Raw genomic sequence first — 24,499 nt, forward strand, 5'->3', positions numbered from 1 at the left:
TCAAACAGCTGAATTATTAGTGTGTCTGTTATGACTCACTCTGGGTCCTGGAGGTCCTTCCCTCCCTGGACCTCCGGGTGTTCCAGGAACCCCCTGAAACAGCACGAGGAGAGCAGAGGTCACTGCAGGTCACGTTCACACCAGCCCTAAACCTCAACATGCATCAAGATCAGTGTCTGTAACTCATTGTATGTGAGTGGGCCTGTGATGCAGCTCTGGATGCACGATTCCTAAATACCTCCTAAGAGAAGAGTACTCACAGGTGCTCCCATGACACGGACTTTTACTCTTAGGGACACTTTTAGGCTGCATTCACACTGCAGGTCTTAATGATCAAATCCGATCTTTTTGTCTGCTTGTTCACACTACAAATAAAATGCGACAGCAAACGCGCTCCTGTGTGAACCCTCAACGCGGCCGCATGTGCAAAAGAAGACACACAACGCGCTCTGTTCAGACCCAGACCAACAGTATTGTGTGACTGATTAATGTAAAGACTTGTTTCAGACTTTATCTTTCCCAATTTTGTTTGTTATTTACATTTGGCCTAATAATGATCCTTATTGCTGCTTCAAAGGATAGCTGCAGATTTCTGTCAGAATCTGCAGATTATACAAATAAAATGTTCACGTTTCTCCAACGTTGTCTTCCCAACAGTTTCACTGACATCTACGCTGGGTGGCCAGGAAGCGTTCGCGATGTCTTCTCCGGCGCTGATAATTGGCGTCTGTCTTGTGTCAGTGACGTAAAAGACGGATTTAATGCGACATGACCATCAAACAGCAGTCGCTTTCTAAAACATCAGATATGTATCAGATTCAGGACCACATACGAAAGTGACCCAGGTCAGATTTGTGCCGTTCACACTGTCACACCATGATGGGATGTGGGTCACATGGGGTCAAAATAGTCGGATTTGATGCGCTTTCGCCTGCAGTGTGAACGTAGCCTTAGTCTGAGGATATGAAGTCCTGTACCTGCGTTTTATTCGAGGTCGACACAACATGACAGACATCGGGATGAAAGGAGGTTAAACACTCGCAGAGAGTGAAGGATTTTAGAAGTGATGTGGAAGTCTCCTTCTTTCCTAAGTAACAGGTAATTCCACCTCACAGTCTAAATTTGATCTTTATTATCTCTCTAAATAATTTATATTCAATTATGAAAGCACAGTAATGTGTTTAAGCATCACTTGATGTAAAGAAATGAGAAGCTGAGTGTTGGTATCGTACTCAGAGTGCAATGAGAGCTATGATCTGTCAGTATATAAAAGCTGATCACTATTATTACCTGAGTTCCTTGCTGTCCCACATCACCTTTCTGACCTCTCTCTCCAGGACTGCCCTGCAGGCACAACAACACACTTTAAATCAAAGATTAAGGAAAAAAGTAACAAAAAAGACTAAAAGGTTGTTGAAAACTGTATAACCCACCGGGGGTCCAATAATGGAGCGTCCACTGGGTCCTTGCCGTCCTGGGGGTCCCTGAGGTCCTGGAAGACCCGTATCTCCAACAGGACCAGTTGGTCCCTAAAGAGAGCAGGACAGAGAAAGTTGAAGCTAATGTGCTAAAAACACGGATGTGATATAGGCAAACGTGCAGGTTTGGATATTCTGAGGTGGGGATGGTGGCTTTAACTGGTCATGTGGGACACTTTCCCAGAGATTTACTGGTTATCAGGTGACCCATGAACCAACTGACCAACCACAGGGTGGCCGGAGCCAATCCAAGATCCAAGAAGGTGAGACACGCCACACACAGCAGCTCTAATCATTTTCAAATACGTGCATGCATCAGTGTACAGTAACATTCACCCCCTCAGCTACAATGACTGCTGGATTTTACACAAACCTGGAAAGCAGACTTTGATTAAACAGGGAGCGTTGTATTTATCAGGCTGGATAAAAAGGCTTTGCATCATTTCATTATTTAATTACTTAATTCTGCCTTTATAGTGATTTGATTAAGTTCACTATATTTTGTGCATTATTACATTTTAATACGATACTATTCTGTGTTACCTAAACCTCAAAACACACCACATAACCGATCTAGTTATAATATCTGTGTGGGAAATGAGCTCAGGCTGGTAGAGACACAAACAGTGGAAGCAGTGAGCTGAATCAGTTTTAGTGCTTTAACTGAAATAATAACACGTCTAACTCCACCAACAACGAGTCCTGCTGTCTGAGAAGACGGCTTCAAATACTCGGGAGGAAATCAGTTTGTGAGTTCATAGAGGAGGAAGTGGGTTTATGATCAGCTACGTGATACGTTTCAGTCACAAAGTCACTACAAACATGTGAAAGTTCAAACTAGACATTAATCCAGTCCGAGGTTATTTAAAGACTCCTTATTAAAGATGAAGCGTAGTTTGGTGTATTTCCCTCATTATGATCAGAACGTGATCTGTGCAAGCAGACGAACATTAAAAGTTACTGATCAAAGGTCAGAGACGCCTCGTTTGTGAACAGTCTGTTTTTTCCCTTTGGTTTAATAATCTTGTTAAATATTTCTTAGATTTGTGTTTTCTGTAAAATTTAGGGCTGATTAGTGAACTTTGTTGTTTGCAGCATTAATGTTTGCTCAGCTCTGAAGCAAATAATAAACAACACAGAGCACCTGTATAAAAAAGCCCAAAGCCGACTGTACTTCCTCAGGAGGCTGAGGTCTTTTAACATCTGCAGGAAGCTCCTGAGGATGTTTTACCAGTCGGTGGTTGCTGGAGTACTTTTCTATGCTGTGGTGTGCTGGGGGAGCAGCACAGCAAAGAGGGACTCATCCAGGCTGGAGAGACTGATCAGGAGGGCTAGCTCTGTGGTCGGCATGAAGCTGGACACTCTGGTGACAGTGGCAGAGAAAAGGACATTAAAGAAACTGATGGACATTATGGACAATGCTGGGCATCCTCTGCACACGGCCATTAACAACCAGAAGAGTCTGTTCAGTGACAGGTTGCTTCTCCCAAAGACAAGAACTAACAGACTTAAAAACTCCTTTGTCCCACACGCCATCAGACTGTTTAACTCCTCTCTGGAGGGGAGAGGGAGGGGAGACAGGAGGACAAAGGAGGGGGGAACAACTAAGCTGTAGTGCCTCTGCACCTCACTGTACAATACCTTTTGTGCAATACTTTTGTAAATAGTCAACAGTGCAATAGACTCAATACTTGAAATGTGCAATTCACTTGTATTTTTATTTTTTATTCCTATTTATTCTATTTATCCCCTTTGTATATTTTATTTATATTTGTCTCTGTATTTATATGTGTGTGTGTGTGTGTGTGTGTGTGTGTGTGTGTGTGTGTGTGTGTGTGTATATATATATATATATATATAACAATTCTGTAACTGTAACTTCGGTCGTTGCTGTGCTTTTTTTGGAAGTCGAATTTCCCAGAGGAACCCACCCGAGGGATTAATAAAGTTCTATCTTATCTTATCTCTTATCTTAAAAATGCTTTTACTTTGTAACTGGCTTTTCTAACATGGGAAATGTTACAGCTACAGAATATTTCTACAGATCAAAACTCAACCGAAAAACTAAGAAAACCTGGACACTGGCCCTGCAGAGGGCGGAGCCTAATGTTTTGTTGTTTCCAAATGTTTGTTGATGAGCATGACTATGGTCTGTCATAATGAGGTTACTAAAAAGATTAGATGTGCGTGCCTGGTACAAAACTGATGACATTGGTGAATTAATATTATTAATATTCAATCATTCCAATTATTAAAAGGACTCCCTGAATAATCCTGCTTTCACAATTATTACATTTATTATCATTTCCTCAATTATCACAACCTATTTTTAATTGTTCCTGTGTAGTACTCCGTGTCTTTAGATTTTAGTGAAATGCAGAGTTACAGTGTAAGTACGTCCGGCTGGATCGTCCACGTCATTCAGCCATTTCCTCCATATGTGCCACATGACCTTCAAACTGTTTCTTATTGGTCTATGAAACTTCTTCAGCTCCATTTTTTATCTTTTATCTCATGGTGTCAAATGAGGACATGAGTGAGGCACATTCATATCATCACATCTGTCAGTGGAGAAACAGCACGTACAGACTCGAACACATTGGCCTTTTTACTGCACGCCAGCATCTCTTTCTCTAGTTTGTTTTGTTTTAGCTGTTGCTGTTTCATACATTTAGAAGCAAACATGAACAAAAACAACACTTTTATAATTCCAAATCATTAAAAATCAAATATCTGTGTTTATGGTTTCCTGCCAGAGCTTCCTCTCGACATCCTGTTCAAACCTTTTCAGCTCGACACAGAACGACGGAGAAACTGACAGCAGCATCAGAGACACATAACTGACAGCTCTGCTGCACTGAAAACTGAGTCTGCTGGAAGCCGCACACCTTGAAATGTCTTCCCACATTTACGAGGATCCAGATTTGACCATTAAATTTAAATATGGCAACCGAGACGACAGAGAGGAGAGACTGGAGAGAGAAGTCGACATCTACGAGACTTCGGTCGTCTACGCAGACCAGAAGGCTCGTTCAACACGACACGGAGGTAAGAATCACAAGAATCAAGACGTCCATGCTAGATATAAAAGTGCAGTATTAACTGTGGGCTGATCATACTTTATATGAAACACTAGCATTTTCTTTTAAAACCAACCAGTTTGCAAAGCTGCCTGAAAGCAGAGATATGGCAGTGACACTGAAAAGTATCAGTAAAATGCCTGAAATAATTTCAGGAAATTTTAATAGATGTTGTTGGTTTATTTATTCGATCAGGAGAGAAGATTTGTAACATGCTAGCTTGCTTGGAGCCGTGACGTCCTTGTTGCTCCGAGACATTTGTGGTAGAGTAACAGCAGCTTGTTAGATGAGGTTAGCCTTCTCTTCTCCTCGCTCAGGTAGTAATGAACCAAAAGCAGCTAGCTAACACCTGTTAGCATCTCCCCTCATGTTAGACAGTGTTTGGTGGCTGCTTGCTGCAGTAGGTGTCGTGGTGTTTTCACTAATATCAAACGTTTTCATCTCATCCGTTCAGATAAACTGAAGGAGGAACTTAAATGTGTTTAATCCAACTGTGTCTTCTGCTTCACGTTGTAGAAGCGCACACTCAGTATCACCTCCCAGCAGCCCGACGAGACCAGTTCAGAGTTCCTGCCCTGATACTGGGTCTACTGTGTCTCCTGTTGGTAGTGGGGCTTACAGTCTTCTACAAATTCTGTGAGGACTCACATTTATTTAAATAACATGGTCAAAAGGTCAAAGCCTTCAGCAGCTGATTTGTATTTACATCCTGAACTGTCTCGTTTTATGGTTTTCATGAGATGTGGAGCTGACGTCTGAGAATCAGAAGCTGACGTCCGAGAATCAGAAGCTGACGTCGGATCTGGAAACGATGAACTGCCAGTTTGGAAACAACAACCAAACACAGGCGAACACCACAGGTGAGAAACATCTCAAACTGACTCTTATTAAACTGTTATTACATGATTTGAAACTGGACCTTGTGTTGACGATGTGTTGTTTCTTAAAGAATGGAAAAGATTTGAGTGCAGCTGTTACTACATTTCTACTGAGAGGAAAAACTGGAGTGAGAGCAGGAAAGACTGTGAGAGGAGAGGAGCAGATCTGCTGGTGATAAAGACCAGGAGCAAACATGTAAGTGTGTCATAACTGTTAACTTAAGATACTAAATGTGTGATATACATGATGTTGTTGTCAGAGCTCAGTCGTCCATGAATGATTTAAATATGTGCGGCGGTACATGTGATATGTTTTTGTGTCTCTCGTTGCTGTTCAGTGTTTTCTGTTTAAATATGGAATCTCTAAATCAATAATTATGAGTAAGATCTTCATGTTGGTTATTTTTTGGATTAGTAAAAATTAACAAAATGAAAAAAACCTGAAACATGAATCTACTCCTATAGAAACTGGAATGAGACGAAAAACTAATCATTCCTGTTTCTGACAAACTATCAGGAATTTTTCAGAGAGCTGAATAAACGTGGAGACTTCTGGATCGGTCTGGAGAGAAAGGGAAAGCGCTGGTCAACGACGTGGGAGTGGGAGTGGGTGGACGGATCACCACTAGCACATACGTGAGAAATTTAATTTAGAGTTTATAAAATTGTGATCTATCTCCTGGATAAAAGCTATGGGCGTTTTCACATATGAACTCTGAACACTGTCACAGAATCAGGACGGGACGCTTTTTCCATGTAGCACAGAACAGGAGAGAGTTTGTCCCAGCTGGAGATACTTGATGGAGGAGCTGCTGTCTGTAGAGAGCGTGCAGGAGGCAGGATACATGACACCCACTCGCTCACACCACACAGTTACTGTTTGTTAAAGATCATTTCAGGTCTGATCTGACTACACTGAACATTTATGTTCTCACCAAGATAATGTAGAAATCCTATAAATCTGCATTATTTCTAACAGCCAGCAGGGGGCGTCTCCTGTGGTTGCATACACAGGTCAGCTTGTGTTGAAGTCTGTGGGAAAATGTCCTTCAGCTGCAGTGATCCAAGTCCTCATGAACACTTTTCTATGAGTCCATGGTCTCAGTTTAAGATTTACTGGATGGTGATCTTCATTTAATCATTTATTCTCCTGTTAATGTTCAAAGCAGGTGATAAAGCAGGTACGCTTTAGTGGGAGGGGACTGTGTGGTTACCAAGGTGACTGATGAGTATGTGATGTTCCTGGATTTAAAGGTCAGATCCTCAGGAGGCTTTAAAAACACGGCTTTGTAACTAACGGGTGATGTCACAGTGGCAACGTCCATCTTTTATTTACAGTATATGGTTCTCATGCGTCCTGCATCATTTTGCATAGAAAAGTTCAGAGCTGCAGTTCATGTGTGAAAACTGCATAACTGGTAATAATGGGAATACTGGGAAGACAAATGGAAGTTAAATAGTTCAGCAGGACAATATGTTGATGTGTGTTTCTAAGCACTGCTAAGAGCTCTCTGCAAAGTACTCTGTGGTGTTTTCAGGGTTTTACCTGTAACAACTTTGTACTTGTTCAACAGAGGCTGGAATCCAGTTGCAAAATTAGATCCTGAGGATGACTTCAAAGTATTTATGGATCTACAAGGAACATGGAACTACACCAACACTGGATCGAAACACTGGATCTGTGAGAGGGACATCTACTGAGAGTTTGCTGGTCACCTCTCAGTCTGACATGTGTAACATGTAACTGCACTGTATCAGATTTAAACCTCACCAAGGATTTTAATAGAGAAACTGAAGTCCCAGTACAGCTGTGTGAAGGTAAAACTGACATAATGGTGTTCTGACCTTTATGTTTTGCTGAAAAGTCAACAAAAGTCTGTTGTTGTGAAATCCCAGACTGAAAACCACAGAACTTTAATAATCAGGGATTATGTATAAAATGTCAGTGAGTCCTAAACTGTTTCATACATTTATTAAACTCCTTGAATTAAAGCTGAAAGTCTGAACTTCAATCACACCTGATTTGTTAGATTTAAAATACGCGATGGTGGCGTTCAGAGGCGAGAGGACCGACACTGTAACTGTTCAAATAAGAACTTGAGCTCATTCCATATTTCCTCTGAATCTGGATGCAGTGGCATTTTTTTCTTCTCTACTTAAAAAGGATTGAAATACACAAAACAATGTGTGAAAGTCTAATCAACCAGAAATAAACACGCGTCTCCTCTGGTGGTCAGTTTTCAGTCAACATTGTCAGTTTATGTCAGTTTCTATTCTTTTATTGTGATTTGCATTGCTCTGTCTTTTTGTTGCATTTTAGTTCATTAACTATTACTGTACATGTTAACTGTTGAGTGTGTTTTGCACTGTCCCCTAACTTTGCAGTGCTGAGCTTTATGTATTTTAGTCACTGGCAGTGAAAATGAGTTTATGCTGTGCACACTGCGGCATGTGGTGGTTCAGGTTACATGCTAGCACATACACATTACACTGTCTTAATAGTTGGGCTCTGAAGGCACGAACTGTAAATTAAAATAGTTTTTAGATTTCCCATCACGCTGTCAACCTCAGTAATGACATCATTACTCTAGTCCAATCATCTTTCTTGGAGCCGATCAAACTCTGCTTCGCGTGGTGTAAATCTGTGCTCTCCATTATTTTCCCTCTCGGACTCTCTTTCATGCACCCCGCCTCCTCCCATCTCCACCTCACACAGGGAGGTCCTTTCCTAAATCCTCCCACCGCTGAGAAGCTGTCCTGCCATGTCGAGGTCATCGGAGTCTAATCTCCATCGTATCTCAGTAAATCATGTCTTCTAAGTCAGCGGCCCCCAACCTTTTTTGCACCACGGATCAGTTTATGTCTGACAATATTTTCACGGAGCGGACTATAAGGTGTCACGGATAAATACAACAAAATAAAACCAGTACTGGTGCCAAAACAATAAGATTTAATCATAACACACAGGAAGAGACCCGGGGAAACCAAGTTAATGATAAAAATGATTTAAAATAAAAAGCTAAAAATTGATATAACCCCCGAAAACCATGAATTTCACATCGAAGCCTCAGCGTAGCCCAGTACCAAACGACTCACGGACTGGTACCAGTCTGTGGCCCGGGGGTTGGGGACCGCTGAGCAGGCAACATAATGTAGACTTGATCAGTGAAGCAGTGTCCACTCACTATGACTTCAGAGAGTGGAATAAACACAGTGGAGAGGTGTGGGGAGCTGCTTTCCACCTCTGTGGATTACAGTGGGTTAGAAAGACCACAAACATCAACAGATGATGTAATCTGCTGACTACAGCTGTTACGGGGTGAGGCAGGGTGCCCCCCACACAGGCTCAGGACCAACACAGGCAGGCTCACCTAGGGCCCGTTTAGGATCACAGCTTAGCGAGTGTGTGTTTGGCCTGTGGAACGACAAACTACACAGAAAGGCCTCAGACAGGAAGCCTGAACACAAATCCGTCAGCACTAAGCACCACACTCACAGGGCAGACCGTTTCTCACTGCTGGCACAACGACACTGATATCTTCTGATAAAACACTGCCACCTAGTGTTGGAACCTTTAGTTACATTGTGCAATTACAGCTCCTTTAATGAAGCCCAGACTCCTGTTCCTGTTTACTGCCTTATATTACAGACTAACACCAACACATAGCAAACACAAAACCTCCCGCTCTACCAATTTCCATAGCAGCATCTTTACTCTCTGCACAGCTCAACATAAAAAAGAGCACTTCCTGTGTGCAGCCATCGTGATACTTCACTGGCAACTCAGAAGCCAGGAAATCTTGCACTCGGATAAATGCAGGAAAACCAACCAGGTGGAATCAGCACATACTTATAACTGTTTGAATGTAAATGTGTAAACATTCAGATATGTAAACATGTAAATATCAAAACATGTAACCACCAAATAACTAACTCCTTAACCCTCATAAACACCTCTTTGTGCACCAAATGACATCAATCTACTTCTACATTTTACATAATTAAAGAGACAGAGTGCTCTCTCGTATCTGGAGGGAAGAGTAACGATAGGAGCGAGCTAAGAGAAACAATGTTTCAATATTTTTGAAACATTGTTTCATTTATGAAAAAACAATACTTTTCATAAATGAAACAGTATTTTATAACTTCTCTCTCCTGAAAGATGTTTTGCATGACTGAAAAGCTGCTCGCACAGAATTTTCATAACAAAAGATTTTTACATACGACTGAAATGCAAGCGCGGTGTGGTGCTCCATGTTTTCACAGTGAGCGGGGGAAAATCTGGATCTTTATCTGATAGACGTTCAACAGAGATGTGCTTTAAGACTCTGATGAACTCTGGTGAACAGACCTTCACTCATTTTTATTCACCAAAATACCAAAAGTAACCATTTTAACAAAGTCAAAAAGAGTTTCATGACTCACAGCTGCATGTTTCTGTGACAAACACAACCTCTCTGTCATTAGTGTCTCAGTGACACCTGCCTGAGGTCAGAGGATCGGAAGTGATACGTCAATGATTTCTTAGATCCTACACTTTAACTCACAGAGAGAGAGAGAGAGTGGCTGTAACAGCATTTATTAGAGTTAGAGTGTTTGTGGGTAGCTGTTACTTCCTTCATGCTCGTCTCTAAAAACAGCTGCGTGACAAAGACAGAAGCAGACGGACGAGACTTTTACTTCGCCCAAGATGTCCACAGGAAACCAACATGTGAGATACAGCAGAGGAGTCCGAGCGGACGGTGGAGAGAAAAACAAAGCGGAGATCCGAGAGCTTGAAGCCCACGCCACCAGGACTGGGTCACAGAAAACCAGTAAGCATGAATAAGTACACTCATGGCCTGGCAGTAAACGCAAATAAAACATGGATGATGTCTTATTTTAAACATGAAATAAATAAATGTGTCATACAGCAAACATCTGTCCTCGTACTGAGAAGAGCAGCTCATTTAAAAGTCCGCGTGCTGAACGAAGTATAGTTACTGCGCTTTTCATCTCTACAGGTCGGCGTGCTCGAAAGAAACATTCAGCGAAGAGAAGAGACGTTCGAGTCATCGCTGCAGTGCTGGGAACGTTTCTTCTGCTCACGCTGACTTCGACAGGACTCCGCTGTGAGGGCCGACACGTGCTGCGCTGGTTACGATCAGTGTTCAGCATCCAGCAAACTGTTCTGGGAACGATGAGAACATTACAGCAATGCTCTCATCGTTCCCAGAGAAGTGCTGAACTTTTTAATGATTTCAAACTGTTAATTTAAAAAATAAACACACAAACGTTTGTTAAAGTTTCACATGAGCACGTTCCTCTGCAGATATCTCGGTGACCGTGCAGAGAGACGAGCTCAAAATAAAATTGGATGAACTAAATGAGGAAATGACCGAGTTGAAGAGCCAATGCTCAGGTAAGAGAGGAAAATCAATCTCACAGCCAGTGACAGCAAAGTTCACAGGCTGAAGAACAATTATTTCATAACAAGTTTTCTTTGGTTCTCCGTGTCCAGACTTCTCAGACTTCGAGAATCCAAACATAACTGATGGTTGGCCTGATTTTGGATTTCCAGATGATCGACCCGAGCGAAACGCAACTGAGAGAGGTTACAAAGCTTTTTTTCCCCTCAGTAACTGAAACAACAGCGTTCATCTGCAGTTTGAAGCAGTTACTGTGTTTCACATTTTATTTCCTTTTTTAAGGCTCTTTCACAAACATCACTGAAGTGAACAACACCTCAAACGCGACTGAGAAAGGTTTTACACTTTCCCTAAAATGTGGAACACACAGAACTCAGAATGTTCATTTAAAGCCATTTTAACTGAGCAAAGACACGTGACAGGAGTTTGGAGTAAGAGGGTGTCGGTATGTTTTCAGGGAACGGCTGTCCTCCAGGATGGGTGAAGGTCGGCTGCAGCTGTTACTATGAATACATCATAGTGTCCGCTTTGCAGAAGAGCCAAGAAGACTGTGAGAAGAAGGGAGGAAATCTGATCGTTGTGAACAGCATCGAAAAACAGGTGAGTGCGTTTGTCTGAAGCAGCGTGACTTTAAAACGTGAGAATAAAAACTAATCAAGAAGTTTAAATCTGCAATATGAAAAAAAGTGCAGAAAACTGTCCTCTGACGTCTCTGCAGTCACCCAGATAAAATCATGTTGAGCCAGAAAGGAAGTGAGCTTAGTACAAGCAGCAGCTGGTTCTTAAGCAACGGAAGAAAACTCAGATATGTAGGTGTCTATAAACACGAACGATGATGCCTCTGACTTTGTAATGACAGAAAACTGAACACCTTTGCTTTTGAAAGAAAAGCTAAAAGTCTGCAAGACATCACTGCAAGAGATGAATCTGACAAAGCATCAGAGCAGGTCACAAAGCAGCGCTGTGATAGTGGAACACGAGGCATGAAACACTCGAACTGTGCAGAGGTGGGCGTGCCCGGAGCTCTGAGTCTGTTCGAGGAAACTGAATCGTCGTATCTAAACCACAATCAGGCACAGCAACAGTGAGCACGCCATCAAGCGTGGCTCAAAACAGCAAGAGCCCAACCAGGAAATGACCTTTAACATGTAGGCTGTGCAGCAGAGCGCAGAGGGAGGAGTTGCATGACTATATTAATTATGCTCTGAAACTAACTCACTAATACATTTGTTGTCTTAACTGCATAAAACCTGAGTCGACACTTAGAAGCTTTCATATTTTTCTACACATAGAGAATACTGGAGGGCGAAACGCCTAAAGATGGCCTGCTGTGTGGCTCGGCGATTGCTCCGCCGTGACGGGAGGAGCTCATGAGAGCGGTCACATCAAGAACTCGCGTGTGTGTGTAAACCCGACAATTACTGCAAATATGGAAAGAAGCTATTTTTATTTTCCAATTTAATCGACTGATTGACCTCCCTGATGTTTATTTATCTGTGCGTTTCTTTCATATTATTATCATCATTACTATTGTATTTATTTATTGTTTCTGCAGACAGCTCTTTCTGGAAAAAATGATTTGATTGAACTCTGTTTAAATTAGGGATTTAATAATAATAATAATAACTTTTGAAAAAATATCTATAAAAGTGTTTTTGTAAATTTATGTATACGGCTTTCTGCATCCTAATTCTTTTCAATCTATAAACTATTGCTGAAGTTATTAAACTGATCAGAAATGATTCTGCGTGTTTCTGAGTGTGAATAGTTGGGATGTGGGTGAGTTAAATCGGCTCTGTCTCTTTAGGACGAGGATGAACACGAGCATGATGGATGTGTGTTTACTCTGAGAAACTGAATAAAAACAAATGCGATTTCTTGATAACATCTGTTGATATTATTCAGCAGCGTGCTGAAGGCGGGCCCATCGGACACAGCCGTGGTTTCTGATAGGCTAAACCAACAACTCACCACAGGGCCTGGCTCTCCACGTTCTCCTCTGGCTCCTCTGATTCCTGGGCCTCCCTGTTAGATACACAAACAGCAGGAGGTGCTTAGAAACACACGATTACCAGGTTTGCTGCTGAGGTTTGAAGGTGAGGACAGATGACTTTATAACCCACAAAGCTGACAGATGAGTCATGGTGCAAGAAAAAAAAAGGTTTAATCTGCCAGGAAGTGAAAGTTTAAAAAAAAGGAATTCCACTAAAGAAATGTAAACGGAACATAAAACAGGATGTTGGTGTTTTGTCCTGTTATTGGACTTTTGGGCGCTTGACACCAGAAGCGAGAGCCCGCTCGGGGCTCGCCTCCCCGCCTCACCGGGGAAGTGAAAAAACGATAAGAGTAGTGGTATTTCACCAGATGAGGATCGCTCCAGCGGGTGACTCGGTGGGTTGCCATGGCTCGAGAGGGCTGCCGGCCTCTCCGGAGCTCGCCGCCACTCGCCGCGTCCGGGGAAAAAAAAACACCACGGCGCTCGTGAGCCTCTCCCGGGAGCCACAAATGCTCTGCCCCACCCTCCACAAGGCGGAGGGGGTGCAAGACCATTTGAATATGACCTCAGATCAGACGAGACTTTTGTGACTGCATGAATGAATGGTTTTTATGGAGGGCCAGGAGTGACAAACTGAATGAATTAAATGTTTCATTAAATAATTAAAATTGGAATTCATTTATTAAATAAATATTTCAATAATTAATTAAATGTCCAGTCATTTAATTTAAAACATGTAATACATTATTTATTTATTTAAATTTTTATTTAATTATTGACTTTTATATTTCATTGTTTAATGGCATTTTTAATGCATTCATTTTGTCACTCCTGGCCCTCCATATTTTGTGTGTGTTTAGTATATGGATAATGACAGGTCGGCAAAAAAGTCTCACTGTCGCTCTCTGCTGGTGAGAAATGAAATTGCATACTCTTTAAATACCAGGTGGTATATTAGAGTCATGGTGCTTTTGGCAGTGGTACAAAAAGTTACTCGTTTGGTGATTGTTCTTCACCATATCAAAGAAACATGTAATGTGAGTAAAAAGTGAGGTGACAAAGTGCAGGAAAAATGATGTTTGTGTCATTGTTGTGATGCAGATGTGCGATCACGTTTGGTCGTTGTCCATGTTTCATTCAAGTAAGCAGACGATGAAATGCAATGCAGCAGAGGTGAGACTTGCCCAGTAACCAAAGTGTGTGTGTGTGTGTGTGTGTGTGTGTGTGTGTGTGTGTGTGTGTGTGTGTGTGTGTCTCACTGGTGGTCCAGCAGGGCCTGGGGGGCCTTTGCTGTCCTGGGTGCAGGTGCAGGCTTTAGGCAAGGCCGGGCAGTCTACCTCCTTCCTCTGGATGACCACAGCATGATGAGGATGACACAAAGAAAAAACAAAAGCAAATAAATAAATATAATAACAGAATAGAAAATAAAGAAAATGTAATGGCATGAATTGTGATTAAAAAAAACAAACCAAACAAGGTGGAAATATGACAAAGCTCTCCGTCTCAGATGTGAATTTCAGATATTTTCAGACTACAGTCACTGTGGCACACAGCAGTCAGTGACTGTCAGGTTCAGTCATGCTGCTACTTCACTATGTTCTGCTTGGAAACCTTCGGCCCCAGCAGTAAAGACCTCAGCCTGCACGACTGTGCAGAACACGTTAGCCACAGACGCCTGAGAGCACCTGCTTCCCGACACACTCTGATGTTGGTTTGGTGTCATGAAAAGATCCAAATAAAACCAGGCAGGCAGTTTAAGTCTAGACGACTGCTTTCAATGGTTTTACAGTGAAAAATGGAAGAAAACATGACTCATTCTAACCCCGAATGCTATCAAGAAAATTACTGTAATGGAAAAATCTCTCTCTCAGTCTCAAATAGATTGAAACTGTCACCTTGGTGCAGGCAGTGCTAATAAACTGTGTGTAAATGAGCACTTAAGAGCTTCCAGGTCATCTCCTCCTGCTTTAAACAAGCAAACATCGAGACTGCTTCAGACTTTGACCTCACCAGACTGGGAAGTTCACAGCACTTGTCTCTGTTGGCCCACGAGGTGCTGCAGACGATATCAAAGTTCTGGAGCTGAAACTGCAGAGAAGGAGAGAAAGAAATGAAATCCACATCAGGTATGAACAACAGCCAATCAGCTGCCAGGTGTCTATGACAGAGAGAAACAGAGACGCACTGAGAACTGCAGGTAGTTCAAAGCACGGCTGGATCAGGACGTCAGTGAGGATCAATAAAAGCTAATTATGATCAGCTGATGGGACTCAGCAGGCAGCGGTATTTTTATTTTACCTGGCACATAAAAAGCTGCTGATGACTCACTGCAACTAATCACTAATAAATCACTCATTTTGGTGCTGAGCATGTGTGGCTTTTCACCATAATCCTGTATTGCACCCATAAAGAAAGGGAAGATCACCCCAGCTTTACACCTTCCTTTGAATCTTTTCAAATGCCTGTTCTCTGCTTGTCTAATTAAGTGTGGAGAATTTGGAGGTGTAAAATGAGAGCATTCGTCAGGGCCGCCCTACGATTCACAGGCTTTAAAGCACAGCGGGAGTCTCTGCATCTCGTCTTGGATTGTGGGAAATAGTTAAAAAACCAGAGTCGAACACATTTAAACGCTCGTGGAGGCCAAAATCCATAAAACTGTTTGAACTTTGAGGCCAGAAAGTGTCCTTTTTTCTAATCTTCTAAGAACAGAAGTAATCTTGTGATGGTTGTTTGCTGCTACCTGCAAAAACCTGCCGATGCTTCATTCTGCAAACTTCATTGTAAACACGTACGATCCAAAACGGCAGCTGTGCCGATGCCATGAAGCTGAGTTTAATACGAGTGTAAAACTGAACCTGTCAATCAAAGTTGTTGGGCTCCGCCCTCCAAACTGCCAAAAGTCAGAGTGAGGTGAGCGAGCAGAGCTGCCTGCGAGAGCGGGAGTGTGTGGCAGCGCCTGGCGTCGTGTGTGCGAGGGCTTCTTTGTGCGTTTGGCTGCTGAATCATAGCGGGTCTGAATGCACGCACAAGGAATTTTGCATGAGTGAAAATGAAAAGCTGCGCCTTATCTCGCTGCCATTTTGACACCAGTATAAATCCGTACTCGATTGCTTCGTTTTGGGCGCTGACACGGCCGTGCCTGGCGGGGAAATAAAATAAATAAGTAAATAATTACGCTGCTTATTTGACACAAACGGTTGAGTTTTGCAGCTTCGGAGCAAAGTCGGCGTTGCACGTTTTCTCTTCAAAGGGAGATCAAACAATCAGACACGGCCTCTGTGCCGCCGCTATTTCTGAAGGAGAGGCCGGAAATTGATTTGTTTGCATTCATACAACTGCTCGAGGAAAGATGGAGAAAAAAAGAGTGAACAAAGTGCAGCATGCATGTGAGGAAACCCTGAGTGTTAGAATTCATGTATCACATGTGCAGTAAACCACAGGAAGGCTGACAGTGGTGGATTTGGGTCTGAGGAGGGCATGACGTGCACCCATACTCTGTCCCTGGGTGTAGGCCTGTTCCAGCCTGCGGCTCTTTAGTGCTTATACTGCGGCTCCGCGTGGTTTGGGAAAATAAATGAGACGAATTGAGCTGAAGTGTATTTTATTTATGTTCGTTCTTGTTAACTTGTAGTTCTAAATTGGAAGATTATTGCGATACTGAAATAAAAATAAAACTATTTTTTAAGCGTCACACTCGTGGAAGCCGGTGTACCCGCCTAAACGCCTGCATTTATGGAGACTTTCAACTCCAGGTAGGTCAGTTATGGATCTTCGGATCCACATTATGTCAGCAGCTGTTCTCCACCGTGAACTATGTTAAAAACAAACACCGCTCACGCCCCACAGACGACAGCTTACAGTCCTGTAAAGATGAAAGTGACTGCGTACAGCCCCGATCTGCAGACGCTGTGCGCAGAGGATCAGGAGCAGAAGTCCCGTTGTAAACATGTCACAGCAGACCCGACGATGTTTCCATGAACACGCTTTTCAGCATCTCTTTATTGACCACTTCTCACACACGGTTGCTGTACGCACACAGCCGGCTGTAGCTTTTCAGCCCACAGCCCGACACACACCAACAACAACACAACAGCATAGATGGCACAGACGTTAAGGCGGCGAGGCGTGATTGTGGGTGCTGCTCAGGTGCGTCCTCCTCCCCTGCAGTGGCGCTGCAGACCACGCCCCCCCCCCCGCCACACACATTAACCAGGTAAAATACATATTTAGGCAGAATTTTGCAAATATCTGTTTTTCTTTTAATTTTTTAGCAGCATAGAGCTTTATTTCCAATAACTTTTTAAAAGTCAGGTCAAGGCTCCAAAAGCCCAAAGGCGATATGAGGCTGGCTCACAACAGTTTTTGTTTGCTACTTTTTCAGCAGCTAAATGTTTGTTTTGTCACAACAGTTCAGATGCATATAACCATTAGTAATGAATTTTATTCTCTGGTTTGCTCCCACAATGCATCTTTGTCTGCCCCATTGTGAGCCGGGCTCAGCTGGAGGTTTCTTCCTGTTTAAAGGGAGTTCGTCCTTCCAGCTGTCACCAAGTGCTGCTCACAGGGAGTCATCTGATTGTTTGGGGTTTTCTCTGACTTACTGCAGGGTCCTTAAATGTAACTGAATGAGATTTACTCTGACATTTATTCTGGGCTCACATAAAAGGCCGAAACACACAGAAACATTTTGATATTTCATTTTTATAGCAGACTAACATCCACGATGTGTGGACTGGTTCTTATATTTGAGCAGTCAAAGTGTTCCTTCCAACACTCACTATTTCATGGACTCATCAGGGGTTCGGTATTTTGCCCAAGGACACTTCAACATGCAGACTAGAGGGAGCAGGGGCTCAAACCAGCAGCTTCCTTTGCAGTTCACAGTATTTGTGTGCGTGCTGCTCTCACCGGTGCAGAGTTGTCCTTGTTCCCTCGGGAGCGGACCATCCTACCGAGAACCTCCAGCCCATCAGTGCTGATGTTTCCTGCTGCGTTGACGGTCTTCTCAGACACCATCTTGCAGTCAACGAACACTTTGGCGCTCGTCTTACTGATGGCGAGGTGAAGCTGCAGAGAAGGAAGAGATACAGCCACTCGTTTAAAGTTTTAGAGGTCCAAACATGAATGCAAAACAAGTGATAAATGCTGTTAATAAAGAAGCAATTATTATTAATATCTGTGATGATTATGACTCCTCACAAACATCAGCAGCATTTAGAAGCCCTGCAGACGTCTCGGCCTGCAGAAAGTAGGAGAACAGCGCCCTCTTCCTGTGAAGCCGTAACATGACCGAGCTGTTCTTCATGTTTGTCAGTGCGGTGCTCACACACTGACACAGTAACAGTTGAATAACACCGAGCACCAACAGTGCACAAACATTAAACACACAAGAACAGCTCAAAGGATTTAAAATTACAGCTCAGACTGCTGGGAGACCTCGCACGACTTCTCTCTTACTTCACATGTGAACTTATTTATGGACTTTTCTTTTCTCCTTCCTCTCAGTCACCAGTCCAGGCACAGGTCTGTCCTCTTTCAGCCGTTTTCTTTCTGTCAAAGAGGATTTTTGACCTTTGCACCTTCACCCAGGGAGGCTAAAAAGCCCCACAGAACAGGAACAGAATATCACAGAGTACAACTATATTTGAACTGTTTCCAGCACTTATATAATTAAATTATTATTATTATTAAATTGCATTTAAATGTGCATTAAAACACACAGCAGCTAATAAACTGTTTTAATAAGGTTAAAAAAAAGAACTGAAGGATATTTGGCTGGAATAAAATAATACAATGAGCCACATCCAATTAATTTAATGTTAAAGGAAAAACACCCCACAGGGAGCACATTGCACTGTTCCCACAGGACAGTGTTACAGCAGCTGCACAGCCTGAGCTGGAACTGGGACACAAACCAGCAGAGTAGACTGAGACTGAGTGACATCACTATTTATAATCACACACACACACACACACACACACAGACACACACAGGTATTACTGTCACCATCACGGACAGTCGAGAGCTGAACTGCGAGGCGGATAAAACGCCGCCCGTCTCCTCCGAGTGGCTCCTCGACACCATTACCCCTCCTCTCCCAATATCGCAGCAGACCACCAGGCTGCCGTCAGCGACTCTGCTGGTTTCACAGCAGCAGTACACACAAATGCACACACACTAACACACCTTGAAACCCCACTGACCTCCGTCTGTAAGTGCACTGTTGTGCGTTGGTGAAAGTGATGCGGTTTACAGAGAAGCTGTTTTTGGACCATCTGAGTTGTTTGTTCGTGTTTCGCTACTTTTGAAAAGTGCAAATTAAACTGTTAAAAGGGTCTATGTTTATCCTGGCAGAGCGAACACTGAAAATGCAAAACATACGCATGCTGCTATAAAGACAACAGGCTGTAAACCCAAAAAGTCTGCTCTGTAATTTGAGTTTCTATATGCCTGCATCAAATTGTGACACGTACGCACGGATGAAGAAATGTTTCTATTTTCTCCGACAGCTGGAGACAAACGTTTGTGAAGCCTTCAAAGCTCCTGTAATAACCTGGATCACAGGAGATTGTAACAGGGCAGCCCTTAGCGGCTGGAAACACAGTGAGACAGACCAAGGCAAGTGTAGTGGAACAAAGTATTTATTTGCTATATGGCTCTCCTTAAAACAATTAACTTGTCGAGCTTCTTCACAGCACAAAAATCCCCTAATGACAACTGGCAGCCTTAAATATGTTCAGCTGTCACAGACTTAACCATTATTCCACTCTCAGGTAAATTCTTAAATCCCAACCTTCCACCACAGTACACAATATATCAATAAGAATAAATAAATACATAAATACATCTTCACATTTACATATTAATAAATATTTCACACTTTAATGTTACACAAAACCCAATATTATAAAAACCCAGAAACCCAAGCACAAAAAGATTCACCACACTCTTTACCCATGGTCTCTCCCGGAACCTTTAAATGGTGTCTGGACCCCCGGGGAAACATTTGCCCAAACACCTTGAAGAGGACACAGGCAAGAAAGGTGAGTAATCATTAACTTACAAACACTTATTTGCACCACTTTTATCCCTAGATTTCACACACACATTTGCCTTAGTTTTCCTTATTGGTAAACCTTAATCACAATCTCAATCACCATTCTTCTCTCCTGACAGACAACCACCACATTCCTTGATGAGGAGCAGCTGTGCAGGATCTGAAACAAGGCCACCAACTGATTTTAAAATTCCCAATAAATATTTAAACTTCTTGTGTGCAAATCCATGCTTAAAGTGCAATGCTACATAAAGTGCTTGATAAGGTGCTTTTAATAAAGTGAAAGGTGTGCTCTAAAGTGCTATACAGACAATACAATATAAATAAATGCAGTAAGGGAGTCCTCTTCCTTACATTTTCTCCTCCCTCTCTTAAGCACGAAGTGCTTCAGTCCTCTGTCATCCTAGATAAACAATCAGCAACCTCATTTGACTTCCCCGGCCTATACTGGACCGTAAAGTCATAAGGCTGCAGAGACAGGTACCATCCTGCAATGCGGGCATTCGCATCCCTCATGCGGTTCAACCACTGGAGGGCACGATGATCAGTCTCCAGAGTGAAGTGACGTCCCAGAAGATAATACCTCAAGGCCTCAATAGCCCATTTCATGGCCAAGCACTCTTTCTCCACCGTCGAGTACCTCGTCTCCCTGTCGAGTAGTTTCCGACTCAGAAACACCACAGGCCTTCTTTCACCATCCACCTCTTGCTGAAGGACAGCACCAAGGCCAACTCCCGAAGCATCAGTTTGCAAGATGAATGGCTTGTTGAAGTCTGGACTGTGTAGAACTGGATGTGTGCAAACTGCTTCCTTGAGGTCTCTGAATGCTCGCTCACAGTCTTCCGTCCAACGCACTTTGTTAGGGGCTGAGCCTTTTGTGAGGTTATTAAGTACAGTGGATCGCTCTGCAAAAGAAGGTATGAATTTCCGGTACCAGCCTACTAGACCCAGAAAACCTCTCACCTTTTTGTTGTCGGAACTGGGAAGGACTGAATTGCTTCAATCTTTCCAACCTGCGGCTTTATCTTCCCAGAGCCAACTACAAAGCCCAAGTACTCCACTTCTCTCTTGGCTATGGAGCACTTCTTGGGATTGATAGTCAGTCCAGCCATTCTGATGGAGTGTAGCACCTTCTGTAGGTGAATGACATGCTCTTCCCAGGACTGGCTGTACACCACCACGTCATCCAGATATGCTGCAGAGAATGCTGACACATCTCTCAGTACATGGTCCATTAATCGTTGGAATGTCGCTGGTGCACCTTGAAGCCCAAATGGCATGACTTTAAATTGGTACATACCAAAAGGAGTTTTGAAGGCTGTCAGCTCTCTCGCTTCTGGCGCCAAAGCCACTTGCCAGTATCCTTTACACAGATCAAGTGTTGTAATGTACCTTGCTGATCCAACTCTCTCCAGCAGGTCATCCACCCTGGGCATTGGGTAGGGATCAAACTTGGATACTGCATTCAAATATCTGAAATCAATACAGAATCTCAGGGTGTCATCTTTCTTTGGTACCAAAACAATCGGGCTGCACCACTCACTACTTGACACCTCAATGATTCCCAGGTCCAACATCAGTTTTATTTCTTTCTGCAGCACTGGCACCAACCGTTCAGGAATTCTGTAACTCTTTTGTCGAACGGGTGCATCCTCCTTCACCCGTATCTTATGCTGAACCAGTGATGTGAAGCCTGGTGTTTCTCGAAAGAGCTGTGGGTCCACGAGTGGTTTTATATCAGCCTGCTCAGTAGGAGACAAATGAGAGAGGTCAACTGAAGCACAAACTTGAATGTTAGTTGGAAAGAACTTCTCAGTCACCTCCTCATCCTTAACTGAACGCACCAGTAACTGATAGACCGGCTCTTGTCGGCTGTGGACTTCCTTCAACAAGTTCACATGAAATGTCTGATATTTTTTAACTCTTTCTGGCATATTCAGCTCATAAGTGACTTTACTCACTTGTCTGACGATCTCGTATGGTCCATGCCATTTTGTCAGCAGCTTGTTATCGCTGGTGGGAAGCAATAACAGTACTTTCTGACCTGGAAGGAAGACCCTATCCCTGGCCTTCTGATCATACCAAGTCTTTTGATGTTTTTGTGCAGCTTTCATGTTGTCTTGCATCAATGATGCCATTTTCTCCAACCTCTCTCTCATGGTGATGACGTAGGCTGCGATGTTTTCGCCCTCTGCTTTGGATTCCTCCCAGCAGTCCTTAAGCAGATCCAGGGGGCCTCTCACTTGGCGACCGTATAAAAGTTCAAAAGGCGAGAAGCCAGTGGAAACCTGCGGGACCTCCCGGTAGGCGAACAGAAGGTAGGGCAGCCATTGATCCCAGTCAGAACCTGTGTCAGAGACAAACTTGCGCAGCATACTTTTGAGAGTCTGGTTGTATCTCTCCACTAGCCCGTCCGTTTGGGGGTGATACGGGGTGGTCTTAAGTCCCTTTATCCCTAACAGCTTATAAACCTGCTGCAACAACTTGGATAGAAAGTTCGTTCCACAGTCCGTCAGAATTTCTCTTGGTATGCCTACCCTAGAGAAAAGCTGCAGAAGACAATTAGCAATGTGACGAGCTTTAATTGATCTGAGTGGGAAGGCCTCAGGAAACCGTGTTGCATAGTCACATATGACTAATATGTAGCGATGACCTGTGGAGCTCCTCTCTAAAGGGCCCACGATATCCATGCCTAGCCTCTCAAATGGTGTTTCAATAATTGGCAGTGGTTGCAACTGGGCTCGCGCTACTCCTTTGCCTGAGGTCAACTGACATTTTTCACAGGAACGGCAAAACTCAGAAACTTGGACATACATCCCTGGCCAAACAAAACGGCTGCTGATCCTATTCAGTGTTTTGTGAAAAGCCATATGACCTGCCCATGGAATTGAATGACCCAAATCCATAACTTTGTCTCTGAACTGTTGTGGGAGTGCCACAGCTTCACACTTCCCCTTTCTCTGGTACAAGATGCCTCCTTTAATCAAGTAAACAGTGTCTGCAAGACAGCTTACCTGACCTTGACTAGCCCCCTCTACCTCTGTTACCTTCTCAAACCAGGGTTTTAGAGTAGGGTCGCTTCTTTGGAGTGCACCTAAATCTGAGGGAACATCAAACTCAAGTTGGTTATTTGGCTTAGGGAACAATGCTGTACCTTTTTCCTCTGAGCCTTTGAACTTTTCTCTTCTTTTCTGAGCCCTAGACTTCCTAATCTTCCCTGGCTCCGTTTCGAGAGACTCCTCAAAAAAGGGCAGTTCTTGCATCCTTTCCTTTGCACTTTGTGCTCTTGTGACTACATGACAGGGTTTAAATGGTTCAACTGTCATATCTAGAGGAAGTGAGCTTCCAGATTCATCACCTAAGCCTTGAATGTCTTCCTCAGCACTCACTTGAGGGTCATAATCTGACTGGTGTATTAGATCAAAAAGAGTGGGGATGTCATTACCAAGTATCACTGAATATGGCAAACTGGGAACCACAGCTACCACTAACAAGTAGGTTTGACCTCCTACTGTCAGGTAAACCTCAGCAGTGGGGTACCTGTGTTCGTCTCCATGCACACAACTTATTGTAGCCCCAACCCCACTTAGCTTTTCTCCTGAAATTATGCTAGAGTGTACAAGAGTCTGAAAGCACCCAGAGTCAAGCAAAGCTTCCTCTTTACGCCCATTAATTAAAACAGGGACAGTACAAGCTTTCTTTCCTACTGGCTCTGTGGCTGGTCTTGGAACTGCACATAAAAGAGATGGTTTTGACTTAAGTGCAGGGCAAAATTGTTGTGTATGGCCAAAGTTATGACAGTGATAACATTTAATATCCTGAACTGAAGACTTAAAGGATTTCTTCACATTGTGAGGTCTATGGGAAGGGAGCTACCTAGAACTAGAAAGATTTCTAGCCTGAACTTGACCAGAACCCTGTTCACCCCCAATGGACTTACTTGGTTGGGCGTAGTGGGTCTCCCGGCTGAAGTAGGTGCTCTTGCTTCCTTTTCTGGCTGAAGTGAAAACCTCTGCGAGGCTAGCTGCTTCCTTTGCAGTCTTCGGGTCATGCTCACGTATCCAAATCTCCAGCTCTGGATTAACCATTCTCAAAAACTGCTCCAGAATTATCTGCTCAGATATTTCTTCTACAGTTGATTTTTCAGGTTTAATCCATCTTGAAAACAGGTCTTTCAATCTTACATAAAGTTCACGTGGCGTCTCACCTGGCTCAACTTTCAGAGATCTGAAGCGGCGTCTGTAGGTGTCAGCAGTGATCTCATATTTTGCCAGAATTGCCTCTTTCACCTTATCATAATTCTCAGAGTCTGTTAAATCCATAAGAATGTAGGCTGTGCGGGCTCTACCTGTCAACAGGGGAACCAGACGAATAGCCCACTCATCTCTGGGCCATCGACACACGTTTGCCATTCTTTCAAACGTAGTCAGAAAATGTTCAATGTCATCTTCTGGTGACAGAGGAAAAAGTTTTGGTTCAATTAAAGACCTGGACCCACTGGCCACTGGAATGTCTTCACCATTGAATCCAAGTTCTTGTTCTTCAGATGTTGTAGGGGGCGCTGGCGCCTCTGGTGGGTCAGGCTTATCAGTTACAGCGTT

General features: G+C 43.3%; 3 protein-coding genes across 3 annotated transcripts in view; 2 read left to right on the forward strand and 1 right to left on the reverse strand.

Moving 5' to 3' along the window:
* col14a1b (collagen, type XIV, alpha 1b) overlaps nucleotides 1–24,499 on the reverse strand; it is a 164,220-nt gene that overhangs the window by 9,038 nt on the left and 130,683 nt on the right. The window contains exons 33-39 of the mRNA XM_085345751.1: nucleotides 17,749–17,907; nucleotides 14,851–14,928; nucleotides 14,100–14,186; nucleotides 12,816–12,869; nucleotides 1,434–1,529; nucleotides 1,291–1,344; nucleotides 40–93 (exon numbers count right to left, since the gene is read on the reverse strand). Coding sequence (XP_085201877.1) covers nucleotides 40–93; nucleotides 1,291–1,344; nucleotides 1,434–1,529; nucleotides 12,816–12,869; nucleotides 14,100–14,186; nucleotides 14,851–14,928; nucleotides 17,749–17,907 — 582 coding nt within the window. The remainder of the gene's footprint in view (nucleotides 1–39; nucleotides 94–1,290; nucleotides 1,345–1,433; nucleotides 1,530–12,815; nucleotides 12,870–14,099; nucleotides 14,187–14,850; nucleotides 14,929–17,748; nucleotides 17,908–24,499) is intronic.
* On the forward strand, nucleotides 4,194–7,137 carry LOC146609125 (uncharacterized). The gene is made up of 6 exons (XM_085346790.1): nucleotides 4,194–4,526; nucleotides 5,075–5,194; nucleotides 5,299–5,418; nucleotides 5,508–5,632; nucleotides 5,954–6,072; nucleotides 7,011–7,137. The coding sequence occupies exons 1-6, from the start codon at nucleotides 4,373–4,375 to the stop codon at nucleotides 7,135–7,137; spliced, it is 765 nt and encodes a 254-aa protein (XP_085202916.1). The 5' UTR covers nucleotides 4,194–4,372.
* LOC146609126 (uncharacterized) lies at nucleotides 10,127–12,339 on the forward strand. The gene is made up of 7 exons (XM_085346821.1): nucleotides 10,127–10,250; nucleotides 10,440–10,547; nucleotides 10,748–10,837; nucleotides 10,997–11,029; nucleotides 11,127–11,180; nucleotides 11,302–11,444; nucleotides 12,137–12,339. The coding sequence occupies exons 1-7, from the start codon at nucleotides 10,127–10,129 to the stop codon at nucleotides 12,200–12,202; spliced, it is 618 nt and encodes a 205-aa protein (XP_085202947.1). The 3' UTR covers nucleotides 12,203–12,339.

Source organism: Diplotaxodon limnothrissa, linkage group LG22, assembly GCF_057381915.1.
Source record: "Diplotaxodon limnothrissa isolate DT_005_m linkage group LG22, D_limnothrissa_male_GT1.1, whole genome shotgun sequence".
Lineage (NCBI taxonomy): Eukaryota > Metazoa > Chordata > Actinopteri > Cichliformes > Cichlidae > Diplotaxodon > Diplotaxodon limnothrissa.

What these genes read in the sequence shown, in the direction of transcription:
- LOC146609125 (XM_085346790.1), top strand. Translation starts at nt 4,373, where the DNA reads ATGTCTTCCCACATTTACGAGGATCCAGATTTGACCATTAAATTTAAA. An exon ending in TACAGTCTTCTACAAATTCT is followed by an intron (nt 5,195 to 5,298) that starts GTGAGGACTCAC and finishes GGTTTTCATGAG; the next exon opens with ATGTGGAGCTGACGTCTGAG. An exon ending in GGATCACCACTAGCACATAC is followed by an intron (nt 6,073 to 7,010) that starts GTGAGAAATTTA and finishes CTTGTTCAACAG; the next exon opens with AGGCTGGAATCCAGTTGCAA.
- LOC146609126 (XM_085346821.1), top strand. Translation starts at nt 10,127, where the DNA reads ATGTCCACAGGAAACCAACATGTGAGATACAGCAGAGGAGTCCGAGCG. An exon ending in GACTGGGTCACAGAAAACCA is followed by an intron (nt 10,251 to 10,439) that starts GTAAGCATGAAT and finishes TCATCTCTACAG; the next exon opens with GTCGGCGTGCTCGAAAGAAA. An exon ending in GTTGAAGAGCCAATGCTCAG is followed by an intron (nt 10,838 to 10,996) that starts GTAAGAGAGGAA and finishes TTGGATTTCCAG; the next exon opens with ATGATCGACCCGAGCGAAAC.